The 20,342-nt window shown below is 34.6% G+C and overlaps 2 protein-coding genes across 19 annotated transcripts; both read right to left on the bottom strand.

Moving 5' to 3' along the window:
- Positions 1–265: 265 nt before the first annotated feature.
- Positions 266–13,280, bottom strand: LOC132044772 (uncharacterized). Of its 18 annotated transcripts, XR_009412255.1 has the most exons (16): positions 13,197–13,272; positions 12,707–12,766; positions 12,254–12,536; positions 12,112–12,174; positions 7,481–7,636; positions 7,053–7,350; positions 6,857–6,947; positions 6,623–6,750; positions 4,541–4,619; positions 4,330–4,456; positions 4,097–4,254; positions 3,872–3,995; positions 3,468–3,788; positions 3,336–3,382; positions 2,992–3,084; positions 480–893 (listed from the first exon to the last, which is right to left on the bottom strand). XR_009412255.1 is itself a non-coding variant. In XM_059435288.1 (11 exons), the coding sequence occupies exons 2-11, from the start codon at positions 12,151–12,153 to the stop codon at positions 3,657–3,659; spliced, it is 1,335 nt and encodes a 444-aa protein (XP_059291271.1). In that variant the 5' UTR covers positions 12,154–12,174; positions 12,254–12,700; the 3' UTR covers positions 3,467–3,656. The 18 variants fall into 18 exon arrangements, 3 of the variants coding, with proteins under 3 accessions (XP_059291271.1, XP_059291269.1, XP_059291268.1); XR_009412262.1 differs by lacking the exons at positions 12,707–12,766; positions 13,197–13,272 and adding an exon at positions 970–990 and having other exon boundaries at positions 478–893; positions 2,992–3,073; positions 12,254–12,700; XR_009412257.1 differs by lacking the exons at positions 12,707–12,766; positions 13,197–13,272 and adding an exon at positions 970–990 and having other exon boundaries at positions 479–893; positions 12,254–12,700.
- A 4,525-nt stretch (positions 13,281–17,805) lies between these two features.
- LOC132044745 (amino acid permease 6-like) lies at positions 17,806–19,534 on the bottom strand. The gene has a single exon (XM_059435246.1). The coding sequence runs from the start codon at positions 19,259–19,261 to the stop codon at positions 17,819–17,821; it is 1,443 nt and encodes a 480-aa protein (XP_059291229.1). The 5' UTR covers positions 19,262–19,534; the 3' UTR covers positions 17,806–17,818.
- Positions 19,535–20,342: the final 808 nt, after the last annotated feature.

Here is a 20,342-nt window from a genome sequence, read left to right on the forward strand (position 1 = left end):
CCACATCGCAACATAATTTGACATTTTTCAATTGTTCAGGGTGTATTCAAAATAGAAGATAACATTGTAGATTTCAATGAGCAGATAGATTAATGAAGAGTTTATATACGATAAATCATAAACACCAAACACATTTTTTTTTAATCGTTTTCCTTATATAAAATAATCTGAGAGAGTAGTACTTATATTATATTATATACTAGATGGTTTGTGCCCGTGCAAGGCACGGGCGTTAGTTACTACTGAGATGCAAATAAAGGAGAGATGATTAAACTAAATATTAACATAACATGGTTCATAGTATATTACATTCATTTGTGGAACAAAGTTACAGGAGTAGTTTGCAGGAAAGACAAAAGTACAAAGATTGTAGGTGCTCCAACATTTGTATGAGGTTGGGCTGAAATCTGAATTCTGGCAGTTGAACATAAGTATGCTCTTGAAAGATAAAACTCTTTCATGACCTGCGAAGAAATTGAAGGAATAAACTTACATAATCCAGTAGATAGCAAAGTAATACTGTAAACATAAAGAAAGTTTAATGACTCTTACTTTGCTTACTGGTACAAAGGATAGAACAAATGTTGATAGAGAAGAAAGTTAAAATCAGCTAAGAACTTGGCAGAAAAATTGGGATGTCCCTTTCCTCTCCACCCTCTGCTCTAAAAAATTGAGGGTGGGGGGTGTGGTGGTGGGTGTGTGCCATTGCCTTTCACATAAAGAACAGCAAGGACTATGAACTCATATTTCTACCAATTCCTTTACAGTCTAGAACTTGATAATATGATCCAAGAATACAGAAATTCCGTACCTACCACAAAAGCGTGTGCATACTGGGCATTCATGTGGCTTGCCCTTCTCTAGCCAGAACCAAACAACGTGATGCTCATCTTCTGTTAAATTAGAAAACAACTTAGAAGATTAAGTGAACTGGCTAAAGGAAAAAATCTGTAACAGAGATAGACTTACTGCCTTCACTTCCTGGACATCCTACAATTCTTTTGTCATAGTAGGATTTAACAACAGCTGGTGCTTCCTACATTTAAAACATATTCAAATACTTGATCATGTTCCCACACATCTAATTGGAAAGATAACTTATATTTTTAGTAGCTATCAATGTAAACAATCTCTTCATACATAATCCTTTGTTTTTCGTGGATAAATGTGTCTGAAGACTCATAAGCACACAATGTAATGCATTAGCAGATTTCATCATTTTCACAATACAATAATTATTTCAGTGTGTTAAAATGTGAAAAAAAGGAAAAATCAAAGGAACGTTTTTAGTCACAACTGATTGGACATTGGAGTTTGACAAGTTTCTAGTGATTTTTGATAGGGTAAATGGTATTTCATTGATGGTATCAAAGGAACGTTTTTAGTCACAACTTATTCACACATTTACATGTCTTTTTTGTTGGTGCAAGAACTGCATTGCTTACAAGTTACCAAGCAGACCATAGTTTATTTCCATGTACAAGCTATGAATGAAATTAATGTTAATGGAGGTGTATTTTTTTGGTCCTGGGCTCTTGTTAATGAGACTATAACATTTATTTAACTGCTATTGACAACCTATTCCAAAAATAAGGAAAAAAAGAATAAATCATATAAAATGATAATATGCATTAAAAAAAAAAAAAAAAAGAACACTAACTAATGAAAAACACAAGAGAAGGAAGAAAGGAAACTGTTTTAGTTTTCTTTTCCAACACTGTTTCAGAGTTCATAATGGCCACGCTTAGCAGTATGTTTTACTAATTTTTGAACTTACTAAACTGTAGTTCGGAGCAATTCCAATCAATTCACAAAAATATAAAAGATATTGTCTCGTCGGCTTTATTCCAAACAAAGTATAGATTTCAACCTTCTCACATGCCGTAAAATTTGTAGAGTTTAGTTAGAAAAAGGTTTACGATGAACTGATAATAATAAAAGAAATACTACAACTTTAACCTCAAGTCACATGGAATATACAAAGCATCTAAAAAATGAGTTCCCAACAAATACTTGAACAAATTGAAGCATGTATGTTAGGTTTCGCCCAACAGTATAAGTTATACTATTCATTATATGTCCCTACCATTGATCCGGTGATTTACAGGAAGTTCCCTAATGTATGTAACTCTTTAAATGTATCCTGAAATAGTAAACAAAAGCATGTGCGAACGAAAATAGCAGCGTGTCCTGGAATAGGCTTTTGGGTTCAGAGGAAGAACATGGCTGAACTGAATGGCTGGCAGTAGAATTTTCTGAGAGATGAGATATTCTCGCAGTATATTCTTCTCGACCTCGTCCTAGAGGTGCTGCCTTTTTTTTCCAGTTTGCTGTTTTGGGGTGTCATTTTGTTTATTTCTCTATGATTTCTTTGGTATTTATTTTATTCTTGCTGCCAAGATTTTTCACACTATTTTGGTACCAGGATATGTATGTTTCGTTGCCTTTTCTATTTGGGTTGTGTCTTATCATTCTTTTATTGTTCTGTCTATCTTTCTTTATTGTTAGACATCTATTCTTCAAGCATTTCATGAAGTTTCTTAATTAAAATTTAAACACGGGTAATCTTTACGTTTAATTTGTTCATATAGTACACACATCTATCAATATAACATGAAATATAAAGGACATCCATTTCTAGTGAAAGAAAAAGGGGGGGAGAGAGAGAGGCATTGAGGCTTCCCAAACCCCAGATTAACCTCAGTCCATAACTGATAAGCATCAAAAACAAAAAAAGAGTTATGGACTTATAGGTGTAGATTGGGAATAATGAAGTGGTTTCAAGGCTATGGGATAGTATATGTTTTCAATTGCCAGAGGGCTTTGATTCAACATCAAAGGTAGTACAACAGAGTGGGTAATTTGTATACTCCACAGTTAAATCAGCAGGGCAAAAAAAATGGTAGATCTGTAGCTAACAGATTAATTTACAAACAGATATGATGTTAGAACCTGAAAATTGGGGAAGAAAGCAACATAGCAGAGACTGACCTTTATTCCATGACTATAGAAGTCACTGGAAATCTATGTACAAGCCAAAAATTGAGCAAGTTATAGTCAACACTTCATTTTCCTGCAAAACAACTGTTGATATGTATTTAAAAAAATTTAGTGAGTAGTAGTTGTTGGGAAGAGGGGAAAATTAAGCAATCAGCTAAATATAAAGGATCACCAATATTAGTGTCTAGATGCTGAGCATAAATTAAGGGAAGTAAATGAAAAAGTAAATTTCCTAAAGATTACCAAACAAAGATCGCAACTTTAAACCAAAATACTTGAGATGAAGTAGGTGAAACATCTAAGTGATAAATGATAAGAATTTTCGTTGTAATTACCTTTGTTCCATGAAAGCCAAAAGTGGTTGCAAAATTAGTTGGTTAACCTGTGTAAAAGGAAGATGATAGTTGTTAACGAAAGCTGTGATATATATTTATAGAAAGATTGAGAAGAAGAAATGTGTTGGTGACCTTCATTTCCTTTTCACTGGAGTTGTTGGCTCCAGTTTCTGTTTCATCTTGACTGATTCACCTTGTTCGGTTGGCAGCTTTGTTTTTGTATCATGGGAAGATACATGTTCTTTTTTCCTTTTACTGCTTTCGCTGATATTGATTGATGCTGTGGCTGGTGCTGGGAGAGAATGAATAATGCTTTCCTTTTCAATGCATGACTGGATATACAATTTTGAAGATGATGTGGATGAAGCACGGCCAAATGGCTTCTTCACTTGAATTTACGAACAGCTTCTGGTCAAATTTGCTTTGGAAATCTTCCACAGGCAGGTTCTCATTCTAGGGGAAAAAAAATTCGTTTAATTTTTTGAAAGTTTATTTAGGAGGTGATTATGTATAAATTGTTTTTTTACAAATTGTACCTCAGCTGAAACTCTTTCGTAAATCTCTGCTGCAGTAAGAGATAATAGTTTTTCTCCTTCTTTGTCCATAATCATCCCAGTTGCCGAGCCAGAGGCATCTTTGAGATTCACATCAAATCGACACCTATAGTATTATATGTATAAAAAAATTATTATTTGTTGTTGAGAGTAAAAAGATTTTTGCAGACGGTGTAAAAATGTCTACGAAAATAGATCCAAAAGTACCTGGGAACCAACATACTCTGCTTATTACAATTCATGCAGTGAATTTTTCTCTTGGTTGTACTGCGTACTTCTTGTCCACAGCTTGAACAATTCAAAACACAGAAAGACTTGAGGCTATTTGGCAAGGATATTTTTGCTTCAATGTAGAATGCCTGTCCCTGTATTAGGAGATGAGACTAATGATTGTCAGAATAGACTCTAATATGAAACTATGAATAAAACAATGTACTAACGTCTTCCTGGGATTGAATGTTTGCAATTGGCACTACTTCTTCATTCATTGAAACAGAGATGAGAGATCCAGATCTGGATGTACTCCGCATAGTGAAAGAGGTAAGTGTTTCTTTGTTCTCTGCGACCCTGTGCAGAACAAAAAGCTTAACTATTTAGAATATTAATTCTAATAGAAAAATAGGTAGAATATAGAGAGAAGTAATGTAATACCATGCTTGTAGTTGTTGACACTGTGGATAAGGTGGATCAATCTGTATTGTTGTGCTAAACTTTGTTGTCAATGATATACCTACATCAATTACATTACATGTCGATGAAGTTAATTCTATTTGCAGTCAATTATATTGTTGTAGACATTATTAATTAAAATGTCAATATCTATTAAAACAAAACTTCAATACCATGAGAGTAAGCTCCAACATAGTGACAGATAGGGTTTATAATGATATTTACAAATCGGTGTAACTTTCTCACCACTTCAAATCTATTGTCTGTTACCGTAAATTAACATATGCATGGTTGGAAAATAAGAGGAAAGGCAAATAATATCCATCTTCCTGATTCTTTGTAGTGGGAAAAATTAGAAACTCATTGATAAAACTGAAAAAGGAATCTTTGGTGCATAATGACTTCCTTCAAATAGAAGCAACAGAGTTAACAGCCTCAATGTATATTACATCTTGATGTCATAATTAGCTTTATAAGGTGACAGCCCATCGTAATTAGTTGTGGCATTCAAATTAACGAAATATTCTGGAAAGAGAAGCAATTAGGTCTTGTAGTACTATTCTCTATATAAGGAATACCGATATAACCGCATTTTCGACACAAAAGTTTAAGAAATCGTTGAAGGAAATAAAATAGGGTGAGCATCTAAGTTTATTTATGTGACTAAATCTTCTCTCGGTCAATGCATAAGAGAGAACATATCTTGTTTTCACAATTTTGATCCAATGATTGTAAAATGGAAGATGCAATAGAAATTTATTGCTCACTTTGAATTCTTCAATGAGAGAGAAACCTTCGTAAGAAATCCAAAAATGAATAAACATTGAAAGAAACGCATATTTTTGATTAACAAAAGTTGCTAATAATTTTCTACATTTGAAATAACCTAATCAAGCATAAGTGTCTAAAATATTTAAAAAGGAAAATTTGTTTATTTATAGAATTAAAATCTTCGAGATACTCGGTTGTTGAAACTAAATTTGACTGTTCATGCACAACCACTTAAATGATAGAGAATTTCTTTGGAATCTTCGAGCTAAAACCATAATGCCGATTCAATATCTTCTTCTCAAGTGATATATGCACTTGAATTCTTCTATCCGGATAAAAATAAATATTCTATCCTTCATTAATCCCGTAACCATCTCTTTCTATTTATATGAAGTGCTTGAGCAAGTTGCATTTTTATGTAAAATATGAATCGATCTTTTAATACTCAAATTCATTATTAAAGATGGCTCAAACAAATTTAGTTAATTTGCTCATATATACACAAACACACGAAAAAAACGTAATCAAGAGAATTAAAAATGCAGTAAACAAAGGGGAAAGATTAAAATTGGCATTGCAAATTCGAAGAATCAATTACCAAGGAACTTCTAAAAGATTATAAAAACCAGCATATATTACAAAAGAATCCTCAAATTCCATACAAATTGAGACAAACTAAAACTTTGGAATATGAAAAATATATTAAATTCAAAATGTTATGAATTGCTTTATTTGTTATGCCCAAAGAGAAATTTTCTGGACAAATCTCATCTACCATTATCACTAATTTGCAGTGAGTTATAAACAAAGAAAAGAACAAAGTTATAACATGTCATAGGTATCATACACACTCAACAGGAATCATGCTAAATCATCCTTGTTTTGTTTGTCCTAATCTTAGCACAGAAAATAATATATAAGTGATAGAGTTCTTGTTGTAAATCACAAAAAAGACTTAATAGCTAAGCATAGCATAATTTTAAGAAGTGCATAAATTCGGAAGTTTAAATATAAATGCTATTCTATATAAAATCACCAAATCTATGTAGCCAAATAGAAATTGCAGCAAGTCACAAAATGACCACATATGCATACTCCAATAAACTTCAAGGAAGATGAATGAGAGAGATACATTCGATTAACCAAAAGTTGAAGGTTAAATGTAATCAATAGATATGGAAAATTTTAAAAAGTGAGGAAAAATAATTGCTAAAAATTCATATTAAATCAAGAATCAACTATTGGCAGTTGAAATATTAAAAAATATAGGAAGTGTTGTTTATTATAGCTCACCTTCAAATTTGGATGCCCCAATACGTCTTGCAAGAATTATAGGATATTCTTGGAATTGCCTCAGGAGTTTGCTACCTTCATTTTCTATAAGTGGTTCTTCCCATATTGTGAACTTGAAACTTTGGTTACTGTTCATGGCAAAATGGGCAGTATTTGTAGTGTCTCTTTTGTAGCGTAAAATAGTAAGAATAAAAGAAACTATGAAAAAGCCTAAAGTTAGATGAAAACACTTACAGGGTATCAATAACAATGAGCTCTTGCAATCTTTTCTCGACACTTGCAACATATCTTGGTGGGGAACAGTTGACAACAATTGCAAGTATGTCTGTTGACAAGAGGTTTTAAAGTCAGTAAATGAAGATTTGAAGTGATAAATTGGTAGTTTATATTAGAGTAAAATTCAGTGAGTAAAAGAATAAAACAGTCGTACTGAATTCTTTTTTAGTCAGAGTATTATTGATATCTCGGAAGGCCTGATCCTTAATATCTAAGAAGGAGGTAACATTAAGCTTTGTAGGAGGTGGTAACGCATCTTCAGCATTCTTTTCAATTGGATCAATGATGGTCTTTTTATCGAGAACCCATTCAAATGCATGCAATGGACTTTCATATTTCAGATTTGGTAGTTGTATGCGTGCACCCGTTATCCAGTAGGTATGATAAAGTTTCATCAGACTCTGATAAATGGGGATGTCATCTCCATAAATAATTGCTTTTATTTGATCTTCCTGTAGAAATTTGTGCAAGACATATATGTTCAAAGTGTAAGTATATAGTTGAAAGATGTTTAAAGACAGAACATATTCATTAGTTGGTACAGTAAGAAAATGTAAATTATTTGGAAAAGTAAAGATGCACCTGCTCATCTTGAACAATCATGTTCAGATATTTTATCTTTTTTACATTACTTTCACCTGGTCCACATATATCTACAACTTGTATCTTACAAGTCCAGTCAGCTGTGTCTGGAGTTATCACATGTATACCCAGTTTTTGTGCCATTTTTTGCTGAAGCTGAAAAATAATGAAGGAACAGTGTTTTAGTAAGTTAGCGGGATAAATGGAGGAATACTAAATAGAAAACATAAAATCAAACTGATAACTTACAGATTCTTAAGCTGTTATTATATATATAGTCAATCAAACAGTTTAAGAGAAAGCTTTTTTGATAATTTCACTATATACTATATTGTAAGTAGAATGATCATCGAGGTTGTCTGTTGTTGCGGGGCGAATTAACAGCTTTACACAATCGGAACTTTTTGCTCGTGACAAAGCAACGTAAAGTTGACCGTGTGAAAATACAGGTTCACGTAAATAAATTCCAACAAAGTCTAATGTTTGACCTTGAGCTTTATTTATAGTCATAGCAAAACACAGTCTAATCGGAAATTGTGTTCTTTTAAATGGAATAGGTAATTTTTCATCTTGTGATGATAGTAATGGTATGCGAGGAATAAAAACATGTTTGCCTTTAAAGTCGCCGCTTGCAATTTTGGCACTAATAACGTGAGTTTTGAAATTAGTACAAATTAGGCGGGTGCCGTTACATAAACCTTCAGAAGGGTTCAAATTGCGCAGTAGGATAACAGGGCAATTTTGTTTTAGAACTAACTTATATGGAGGTAAACCAGAAGGATTTAAAGTATGCAAAAAATCTTCATATTGGCTTTGATCTTTTGGCTCTACAGTTTCGTCAATTCCGATAAATGTCACAATAGTGTTTGGAAATTGATCTATGAACATTTGATTAATTTCATCTACAAAATCATTTTTGGTTGTTAGAATAACGCGAGATGTCACAGAGGATGTATCGTGGATGAGTGTGTTTACATTGGGATGAATAGTTTTGAACAAGATGTTCAATGATTCTTTTTCGTTTGTAAATGGAATGAGAAAAGATTCTGGAATTTCAATTTTATTATGTTCATTAACCTTTTCCCTGCCATCTCCAATTCTCAGTAAATACTCACAGAATGTAGGATCAATTCTGGCACGCATATTTTTTGACAGTCGGTATTTTTCTAGAAGATCCCAGATGTTTGAGTTTAATAGACATTCATGAATAAAGTCCTCTCTTTTCCCGCTCTGTACAACTGGCAAAGTTTGTCTAAAGTCACCACCGAAAACAACTACCTTTCCACCAAAGAGTGTATTCGAGTCCATAATATCTCTCAAAAGTAAGTCAAAAGTCTCAACAAGCTTTTTTTTTGCCATAGATACTTCGTCCCATACTATTAGCTTTGCATCTCGAATTAAAGATGCAAGTGAACTTTGTTTACTAATATTACAGCTATGACTTTTATTTGTGTCAATAGGAAGTTTAAAACGTGAGTGAGCAGTTCGTCCTCCTGGGAGGACGGAAGCTGCAACACCAGAAGTTGCTGTTGCTAATGCTATAAATCCTTTAGATCGTACAGTAGCTAGTAAAGCACGATATAAAAAGGTTTTTCCAGTTCCTCCAGGACCATCAATAAAAAAAGCGCCTATTCCATTCGAAAATATCCTATTAAGGATTGCATGATATGCTGTTTGTTGCTCTTTATTCAATTTTTTGTATAGCAATAAATCCTCCTCAGTCACAACTATGTTTCTTTCCAAGTGGATGTCTCTAGCCTCTTGAATTCCAGTAAAAGAGGTGGAAGGTGAGATTTTTTCTGATATAAGTTTAAATTCATTAATATCACGTCCCATTGAATGTAAAAAATCGTTAATCTGATTTAGCACTAAATAACGAATGTTGTTTGTTTGTATGTTTGGTGTAGTTGTAAAATCTTCAGACATAGAAGATTCAAATCTTTCCCATAATCCTTTCGGATTAGCAGGGTTACAATAAACTAATAGTGTTGCAAATAAACGTCTCAAACTGTATGGCATTTGGTAATTAGTAGCTTCTGACATACATTCAATTAAGTTGTTGTCACAAGCTAGCAAGCCTCTTTTTCCAGCAGCTTCTCGGAATGTGCTACAACATCTTCCATTAACAGTTCTAAGATCTTCGTAGGATTTTGGTCCTCTTATGTTCATCAACAATAGTCGAAGATAGTATCTTTCTCCTTCTGTTGGATGACAAGTGACAATACGACCAATAACATTGCCTTGTATTCTTCGTGTCCACATTCTATCGGTTGTTGACCAGACAAAGTATTGGGGGAATTCTTTGTATAGTAAGTTAAGTTCATTTGCAACCGCATTTGTTGCATTCATTGAAAAGAATTCTGTTAACATTGTTTTTGCAGTTGTAGGATTATTTAAGACTGAGTTTAGAGTTGCAGTTGTCTTAAAGGAAACATATTGTTGTTCCTTAAGATGAAGCTGAAGATGGTAGACCGCTGGATTCATTTCACTAATAGGAAAGGCGAACAAACGCCACATAGCTTCTGGCGGTGAAACCCATCTAGCTGATCGATAGTCTCTTATTTCGTCTATTTCTACATCAGAATCATTACTATGTACATGGAAAGCAATTTTATCATGCCCCTTACAAATGTATTTATAGATATATTTGACAACTTTAACATCCGAGCAAATTTCAACATTTATGTGACAATTGAACTTGCTTAATAGATATGGATTGTAAGGAACAACCCATGAATTGTCGAGATATTGAGTTCTAACCTTGAAAAAATTCCGGTATCTTGCCTTCTGTAAATTGGGTAGGAATTCTTACCTTTACATGTTTCAGGGGCATAACTTTTGGGATATTTAAATTTACAGTGTCCCGTCTTTATCATGCATGGACTTTTAGGATTTAAACTTCCGCAAGGTCCATGCATCATATGCTTAATAACCAATGAATGTAAATAATGATTTGTGTCAGGGTTTGGTATTTCAGCACAAATAACTTTATCATAAGCTTCAGGTGTTAATAATTTGTATTCATCAGCAAGTATGATAAGGAAATGAGCATGTGGGAGACCTCGTTTTTGGAATTCTATAGTGTACATAAAAGCTGCCACTTTTCCAAATATACCTTTTTTAATGATGTCTGACTTTAGTTCTTCTACCTTTGCTTTAAATGTACGGCTTATTAAATCTGGTCTGTTTTGGACTTCATCAGTAGGTAGTAAGAGATCTTCTATTTCTGGCCATGAAGGATTGCATGTCATTGTTAGGAAGATATCAGGTTTACCAAAGTGCTGCACTAATGCAATAGCGTCCATATATCGACGCCGCATGTCTCTTGGACCTCCAGTAAAGCTAGCAGGAAGGAATGTTTTTATGCCAATTTTTGAAGTGTCTCTTTCTCCTTGCCTTAGAAGATCCCTAAGACCTGCCAATACTTCAAGCCTAAACAAATCTTGATTGAATAACAAAAAGTCCAATCTTTGTGTTTCCACTTTTATAAATTCATCTACAGAATATTGCTGGAATAACCTTCCAGAATGTAAAGTTCCATTATCTTCATTGTCTCTAATCTGAAGTTTATAGCAGTAATATTCACGACATGACACATTGTTTTTCTTACGTCTCCCTTTCTGTAAGATTTCTTCTTCGATGTTAAGAAGTCCATCAATTGAGCACCAGTTAGAGACAGAAGGAAGTTGCTCTTGATTGTGGGAAGAATGATTCCTGGAAGAGCTACGTTTTTCTACAATTTTTTGGATGCCGCAGTGCCACCCATTTTCTCCGTAGGGAAACAATAAAGGATATTGTAATGGGTCATAACAACCATAATGATAGCGTACCAACTGGCTACTATCACAATGGGTGTAAATTCGAATATGCGGTGATGAGATAGCATTGTTAGAGTCATCGTCAACCCATATAGCTGCAACTTCTGAGACACGGGTAAATTGTATGTTCGTTGGTCCAAGGCAGAATCACATTTAAGTGCAATATAGAAATTGGACAGGTTTGGAATGCCCGTTAAAGATTTCAGAAACATAGAGTATGGATTAACTTTTAGAATGTCTATCAACTTTGCAATAACTGATCTGTTCAGATTTTCTGAAAAGGCCATTTTATTAACTATATCGTCCTCATTGTCATAAAAATAAAGCTGTAGGTTTCTTGCTTCATTATTGGAGGGAATGAGGTTGTTTATAAAATGGTACATTTGTCCTTGAACTTTAAAGGTATAGATACCTTGAGTTCTGGTTGCTAACTCCTTATTGTACTTTACTCCTAGTGAAGTAAATGCAAACATGTTATTATATGTTCTTACATAAGTACGGAAATGATTGGATTCATCAGTGACACCTAAGTAAAGGCTTTTTAACTTGGAAGGCAACTCGGTGAGAAACTAATTTCACCGAGCCTTTACTGCAACAGAAGCTAGGAGGTTCATATTGAAATCTCCTGGCTTTACAAAATTTGCAGTTTGGAACTTTCTTTAAAATGGAAGGACTACAAGGTAGTTCTTTGATATTCCAACAACCCATCAGTGTTGACCTATGTCCTTGTTAATTCTAGTGTAGTTTAGTAAGAGTCAAACCTAGGAAAATGGGATAAGTAATGTAACAATATGATTATGATTAAAAAAAGACCTCTAACAGTTGGTAGTGATTGGCGTAAGCTAGAACGGTCATTACATGTTCCGGATGTCGATCCTGCAAGGATTAACATATCAACTATAGTGAATAACTATCTAGCTGCAGCTTTAAATTCTTAAAGTTAATTTACGCTAACCTATTTCATACACACTGGCACATTGAGTTGGTTGTTGTTGGCGGGGAGGAGTAGAAAGTCCGTCTCTAATGAAGGTAGTAGTCGGCAATGGAATCAAGTTTGGAGGTTCAGGGGAAGAATCAATCTGCATGGAGTGGCTAGTAGAAGAATTTTCAGAAAGACGACGCCTTCTTGTAGAATAGGCTGCACGACGGCGTTCCAGCAGAGCTTCCTTTTGTTCAGCTGGCATTGCTCGATAAGCGATACGGCGTCTAAGGTTTCTTTCACTATTTTTGTCGGACATCTGATGTCAAGTGTTTAATAGAGTTCTTTTGTTAAAACTGGAATTTTCGCAATCCTAATGTTTAATTTGATGTTAAAGCACAGATGTCAATTTACCATAATATAGAATAAAAAGCGCAAGCATTGAGCATTATAACTAAACATATAGGACAGAAGAAATCGAGAATTTACCCCTATCAGTCAGAGTATTTTCTTGCTTTCTTCGCTTGAGGAAATTTGACTTTGAAAATCCTGCGAAAGCCAAAGTGGTCGATAATTAATTTTCTAGAACAAACATTCTACTGAAACCAAACCATTAGAAACTCCGATAATTGTCACTACCACCGGAAAATAGAAGTGCAATAAAAGGAAAACAACGTCAAATGCTTAAAATCCAATGCAGCACAAAGAGCAACTTAATGAAAATCAAAGTAGATCAAACCGGTAAGTTTTGCTCTGAAACACATATATGATTAAAAAAAAAATTAAAAAGACGCAAAGAAATATCCATTCCCCCTCCCTTTTTGCAGCTAGGAAACCAAAAATCACCTGTGAAAACCAACAAAAACGTAGCAAAAAGGAAAGAGGAAAAAGAAATAAAACACAGGAGAGATAAACAAAGAAAGAAGAATAAGAATCTAGCAAACAAAAGGAAGAAAAGATTATGAAAGAAGAAGGTCACCTTTTTCTTGTCTCAGAGAAGGAGTACTTTTCCGGAAAAGAACAGTCCAGAAGGAGTGTAAAAATGAAGGCGAAAGATAATTGTATGGTAATGCCACGTGGTAAAATATAAAAGAACCAGATGGGTCTACAATTGTGTGTTGTGTCTTTGTACCATTGGTGCATTCTCCAAAACCACCCCATTTTTTTTTTTTAAATATGGATCATTCCAGATTGTTGGAGTGTATTGTAGAATACCGAAAATACCCCTGAGGACCAAAGCCACATTTACTGAATTACCCTTGGTCGTCCAAGGGACTAATGCTTATTAGATAGTTAAAAAGGAGTACTTTTCCGGAAAAGAACAGTCCAGAAGCAGTGTAAAAATGAAGGCGAAAGATAATTGTATGGTAATACCACGTGGTAAAATATAAAAGAACCAGATGGGTCTACAATTGTGTGTTGTGTCTTTGTACCAACGGTGCATTCTCCAAAACCACCTCATTTTTTTTTTTTTATATATGGATCATTCCAGATTGTTGGAGTGTGTTGTAGAATACCAAAAATACCCCTGAGAACCAAAGCCACATTTACTGAATTACCCTTGGTCGTCCAAGGGACTCATGCTTATTAGATAGTTAAAAAATAACTGTCAAAATCAAACAAATGTTAAGTTTTATAAATCTCACTTTTGGACTTTTAATAAAAAAAAATCTCCCGTAAAAAAATGCTACTACAGTCAGACCTCTCTATAACGGCACCCGCATATAACAGCACCTCTCTATAACGGCTAAGATTTTTCGAAACCGATTTTTTATGTTATATTTTTACTTCTCTATAACTAAGATTTTTCGGAATCGATTTTTTATGTTATATTTTTACTTCTCTATAACAGCATTTCACCTATAAAAGCAATAGCCAACTTTATAGCAATACGCTCTTTGTAAAATTACGCCCCATATAACAGTTATCTTCTTTTTTTGGTAATATGATAATTAACCATCTTTATAAAAATAGAATATCTATGATTACCAATAATAAGAGTGAAAATTTTGACCAAATATTTGATCATTTAATACACTATTTATGACAAAAAATATCATATGAATATATATATTTTCATCATTAAATGATTTTCCTTCGTTAGACAAAGTGTGATTAAGCTTAGAAATTGACAATTAAAAATGAAAATTAGATTTTATGCATCTTTTTTGCCTATAACAATGAAGTATTATTTAAATGGCAATGCTGTTGTAGGTGTATAACGTGCCCATTTTCTATAACAGCTGAAAAATTTCGGACCCAACCATATTGTTATAGAGAGGTTTGACTGTACTAGCAAAGAGCAATTTGCAAACTCAATCATTCAATAATCCAAACGAAGCACACTTGTCAAATACTCCCATTATCTCAGATTATCTGTCGTTTTTGTTGTTGTTTTACATGCCCCTCAAGAAAGATTAATTAAGAGAGATATTTGACTATTTTTTTATTTTTTATATTTAAGTTATAATCTTTTTTCATTAAATATTTGCTCTATTTATGCGGCATCTTCATTAATATCAAAATTTCTACTAAGAGTAAAATGAAATATCAATTAATTTCTACTAAAATGATAAATAATGAGATAAAAATAGATAAAAATTAAGGTTTTATGAGCCCGTTTGGATTTTAAACTTCTAAAATGATAAATAATTTGAGATAATTATTTTTAATACCATGATAAAAAGTTTGAGACTGAGTATATCAAGTTGTCCAACTAAGAAGGCTCACCATTTGACAAATGGCACGCCGTTTCTTGAAAAGCAAAATAAGCTAAACAGGAGAGGATTTAAGACAGATTTATAAAATGACGTGCCTTTCTCTTTCTCTTTTCCTACACACCATCATTTCGCTTCCTACAATAGGATTTATCAGCAAGCTCCAGTTTTCTTGGCTATAATCCTCTCAGTTAAGTTAATTGTCATTTACTATTCGAATGAGAAACCCATCTCAATTTTATGGTCTTTTCCCTTCATTTTTGGTGTTTTTTCTTTAATGTGTTTTCTAATATTTGGTCTTTTACACTTTTTTGGTGATGGATTTTCCAAATTTGATGTTTTCACCCAATGTTGGATGTACTTCCTCAGTTGTAATTATTCTTGTTTTCAGAGTTTCAATTGAAGTGGAGTTGCTTCTGCTCTTGCTCTTAGAATTCTACAATGGGTCTGTGTTATTTCCTCTATGTAAGTCTCCTTTACTTCATTGTGCTTCTTGCTGCTAAGTTTGCTGTTAAAATAGGGGCAGCTTAATTATTGATTTTTCTTTTTCATTTTGACCAACTGAAATCTGGAGTAGGGAACAGGAGGTGTAAAGCTACTCATAATGGTGTTATTTGAATTTGTTTCTGCACAGTGGAACTCTATGTTGAACTAGGACAATGATTTTTTTGGGGATAAAAACAACAACAATAAACACAGTGTAGTTCCACAAGTGGGGTCTGGGTGTTGGGTGTGCGAACAAAGTACCACATTGGTGGCTGAAAAGAAAAAAAGAGTTACTTATAAGGTGTTGGATACGCTTAATGATGTGAGGCCTTTTGGGGAAAACCGTTCGGGTTTGTCCCAAAACGGACAATATCGCATCATGTTAAGAGTATCTTTGGACCGTTTTAGTTTAACACCAGGGAGGGTAGGATGTATACAGATCTTACCCCTACCTTTGTGGGGTAGAGAGGATGTTTCCGATAGACCCTTGGCTCGAAAGAATAAGACAAGGACGTGAAGCATGGTGTCAAGAAAAATTTGACAACAAAATATCAAGATAAAAAGCAAATGAGGCAACAAATAGTAATACACATTGAAGAAAAGAAACTGCTACTAAAGTAAATAATTTTATTAGAATTCCAGAACCAAGGAGATACTTGTAGACAAAATAACTGTATAAAAGAAGCCCCTAAAAGTTCTAGGGAGCATATGAAGTCCAACAAAGCATTTACAGTATTCAAACAACAAGATTCAAAATGTGATTAGCATCAGAAACTCCAGTAGAACACCTCCAAATCCATTCACTCCATAAGGGCCAAAACAATGCATTATACGATTGTAACAAACCTTTCATAGAGAGTTCTGTGGCTTTTTCCCTGTTCAACTAAATATATATTTCTAAGGGATTTCGGCATCTCCATTGGATCCCGGGTAGATTTACAAACATATTCGATATGTCAGTAGTCACATCACAGTGTAGGATAAGGAGATTTTGTCCAACATATCCTTCTCTCACATTTATCACCTATTACACAAGATTGTTTCTCTCTTCCCAGGTTATCATGAGTGACACATGCTTCATTTTGTGCTATCCAATTAAAACAAGAGACTTTTAGAGGAGCCTTACTTTTTCAGATTAATTGCCAAGGTCAAATTCCACGATCCGTTCCTCCATGTGTAGCATACGATAACACCCCTTTAAAGTAAACCTCTTTTGTCTCTCAGTAAATCTTCTGTTTCAACAATCCAGGATTTTAAATACAGTTGTCAACAAAAAGATAAAACTCTCCAAATTCCAGTCATGACATATCCTCTTGATGTGATACTCCACCTATTATTTTCTCTAATTAGAGTACTCTATAATGAGGATGTGATCTGACGCTGAATAAGTCTGGAAATTCCTCCTTAGGAGGGATGTGACTAAACCAGTAATCCTGCCAAAATTTGATCTTCATACCATATCCCAATTCAAAAATAGATGTTGCCTTTGGATTCTTCTCACAGGTTTCTGATACGCACCAACGATCATGTAGATCATATTTTCTTCCATATGATTTTAGGTCTATTCTTCTCAATCATCACATGATGGCATCTGTGGACCAGTGCAAGATATGGCCAAACCATCTCATATAACTTTCTCTTATTTTATCCTCTATGTGTGCAAGTCTGCAAATTAGACTTTCAAAGCTTCATAGATTATCAGATGATTAAGGGTCAGTTACAGGCTTATGTACAAGCTTGATCTTCTAAGAGCTAAGGTGTATAAGAAAAACAGGTTGTTGGTAGCACCGCTAGTTAGAATCATCAACCAGGAGAGAGTGTTGGCCCTTGGAACTAGCAAACTAGCTTGGTTTACGAAACACGCTGTGAAGCGCTGTGAATTTCTATAGTTAATTCCGGCTAATTTCAAGCTTAAATAGCCCACGTAAAGACATGTACCATAATATTTTTCTAGAAAACAATCGCTTGCTGTCAAACGTATAGCTGTCAAGATATTTGAGTTTGGAAACAAAAGATTCATAATGATTTGCTGGAGTTGTTGGTTCAAAGGTAGACGAGAAAAACAATTTCTTGTCATAAGTTGGGGTGGCGATTTGTGAAAAAAAAATCTTAAGTTGAATGATCATAATGAAAAATATTACTTACAGGAAGGGCATTCAATCTTCTTAGATAAAATTAATTCGTTGGAGTTAAATGTTGACACTTGTTACTTCAATTACGTAAATGAACCACGATATTAATATATCATTCAAATAATATGACCTGAACTAAGCTGCATTGTCCTTAAAAAGGCATACTGTATTAAATTTGTAAGAATAACACACATCCAATCAGCTTGAGTTACACTTGTTATTGAAAACATTACATATTTAATTTGAACAGGTGTGAGGACTTATTGTTAAGTTGAGAAAGGCTTGTAATGCTTGACATCAGTAGCAAGACCCTTGATAGATCCAGCAGCTGCAACAAGTGATATGATCAGGCAGGTCCAGCTCAGTGTTTTCAGCCATACCCATGTGAAAGAATACTTTGGTATCTTTCTCTGGGCAATATACATCTCTATTGGGAAGTAGACGGTTAATGGATAGAATGATGCTGCCCCAATCAAACCCAAGAAGTCATTGAAGAAGGGAAATATCATGGCAATCACGGCTGTCACAACAACATATGTTGTTCTCCACACCAACCTGAACAAGTTGATGTTGTAATTAGCGCCACAACATGGAACTTGCACAGCGTGTTCAGAGTTGATGAATTTGCTGTCTGGCCATCTCTGGCTGCATCGAGCCTCCACAAACCCATATAAAGGTTGACAGAAAACCTGGTAAGCTCCGATAAGGTGGATGGCAATGCAAACGTTGGCCAAGTCAATAAGCCAAAAGGGTTCATAGAAACCAAAACCAGTGAGGAAATTTCCTGGAGCTTCGCTTCCAAAGGCTGCATAGCCAATGGTACCACATAGTATATAGAACAAGGTTGTACTGGAAACTCCAACTAGTGATGCTCTCTTCATAACCTTGTTTTCTGGAGGTGATGATCTCAGTGTGTCCTGTATTTCAATGAGAACGGTAGAATATGCATAGGCAAATGCAATATCTCCAATGGCTTGGAAGCTCTTCCATACTTTCTCTGATCCAGATACATCCACCCCAACTACCACCCCTGTTAGGCTTGTATTAGCATGGTGCCCCACACCTACAGCTTTGGCTATGGACAGTCCAAGACCAATAGAAGCGTAAGCAAAAGACATAACAGCAGCAAGAATTGATAGCCATGAGAGCTTGTGGAAGTTTGATATTTGGCTAAGAATAATTTGAATCACTGCAAATATGATCATATATGGGTAGCTGTCAACTGAGCAGCTAGCTTCGTGGCCATTTTTGTGAAAACAATTTGACCTCTGTACAGCCACCATACTAATAGATGCTGTTATTGTGTATCCAATGGTAACTCCGACGAGGTTAGCATATTGTGCAATTCCACACAGTGTCACCTTCACACCTCCTAAGTGAGAGCGGACGACGTCCATGTAAGTATAGTTTCTCTCGCCGGAAACGGGTCCTGGAGAACGGTAACAGTCGGCAAGAAGTGTAGAAGTGAAGTAAGTGATGAAAGAAAAAGCAAAGAGAACAGCAGGACCAGCCACCCATCCTAATTGAGCTATTGCCCATGCTAGAGATAGCACTCCAGAACCAATCACGGCAGTAATAATATGTGCACTCGCGGTCAACAAAGTCCCTGTTCTTTTTTCGCGTCCATCATCATCGAAGTTTTCTTGAACGTCTCCACTTTCGAGCTCCGTTGGCACGTACATGGTGTTCTTCTGAAACTCAGGTGCCATATTCCAAGTGTTTTTCCAAGTTTGTGTATGGTAATTCAGAATTTATCACTCTATGCGTTTTTGTTTTTTTTTGGTTTGATGTAGTACTCATAATGCTTGCTATAGAACCCTTTATATAACATCACCTATAAACCTTTTCCTATTTGGTTAAGGATTAGATTACTAATTGGGGTAGGAGTTTAATTCCAAAAATAAACTTTATGGAAATTTTCCTATGGAAAATAGCAAATCCCAATCTAATTGGATATATGCTTGATTACCGTGAGTAGCACAAGTCCTTTTATGGACTTGCTTTGTTAATCATTCAATTACGGCTAAGTTGTGTTGTCCTACTACTTGGTCGTGTGGTGTGAAGGATAAGAAAATACTTTCCCGGGATAAAATTTTAGTGCCTCCTTATTCCATATTTGGTTGGAAAAAAAATCCGGGATAACCAATCCCGGGATTGTAGCCTTATTTTATCCCACCTCGAGGGTGGAATAACTAATCCCGGGATAAGTTGTTTCCCAACCAAACGAGTCTTTAACCTTCAATATTTTTATGTTCAAACCAAAAAAGGCTATTCGTGCCAAGTATTAGTCCCATTAGATTTCTCTAAATGGACCTTCAGCAAGCTCTAGACAAATGATATTTTTAGTGCAACTGGACCGCCGCTTAGGCCCAAGTATAGGATGCGACACAAACAAATATAGAAAAAAATTAGTGGAAAGCGTGACAAAGCTAAAATCAATTTCATCGAAGAAGGGTATTACGAATTCACTAGGTGTACTGCAAATGTCTCTGTGTTAGTTTGAGGGTTATCATTAGACCAATATGTGGATGAAGGGTATTTATCAGCCATTTTCCATATGTTAGGGGTATTTTTGGCCCCTTTCCTTTTTACGTGAAGATGATCTGAAAAAACACCACGATCACTATATATGCTAATGCTCCTATTTCTAATTTACCTGTAAGAATTTTATACAATTTCTTAGACTTGTAGGTTTGAAGATATTTCGCTACATGATTTTTGAATCCCATGTTTTAACCTATAAGATCAAAAATACCCCTAATCTATAATATACTAACAATTATGATCAAA

This window comes from Lycium ferocissimum, unplaced genomic scaffold (assembly GCF_029784015.1).
Source record: "Lycium ferocissimum isolate CSIRO_LF1 unplaced genomic scaffold, AGI_CSIRO_Lferr_CH_V1 ctg518, whole genome shotgun sequence".
NCBI classification, from domain to species: domain Eukaryota; kingdom Viridiplantae; phylum Streptophyta; class Magnoliopsida; order Solanales; family Solanaceae; genus Lycium; species Lycium ferocissimum.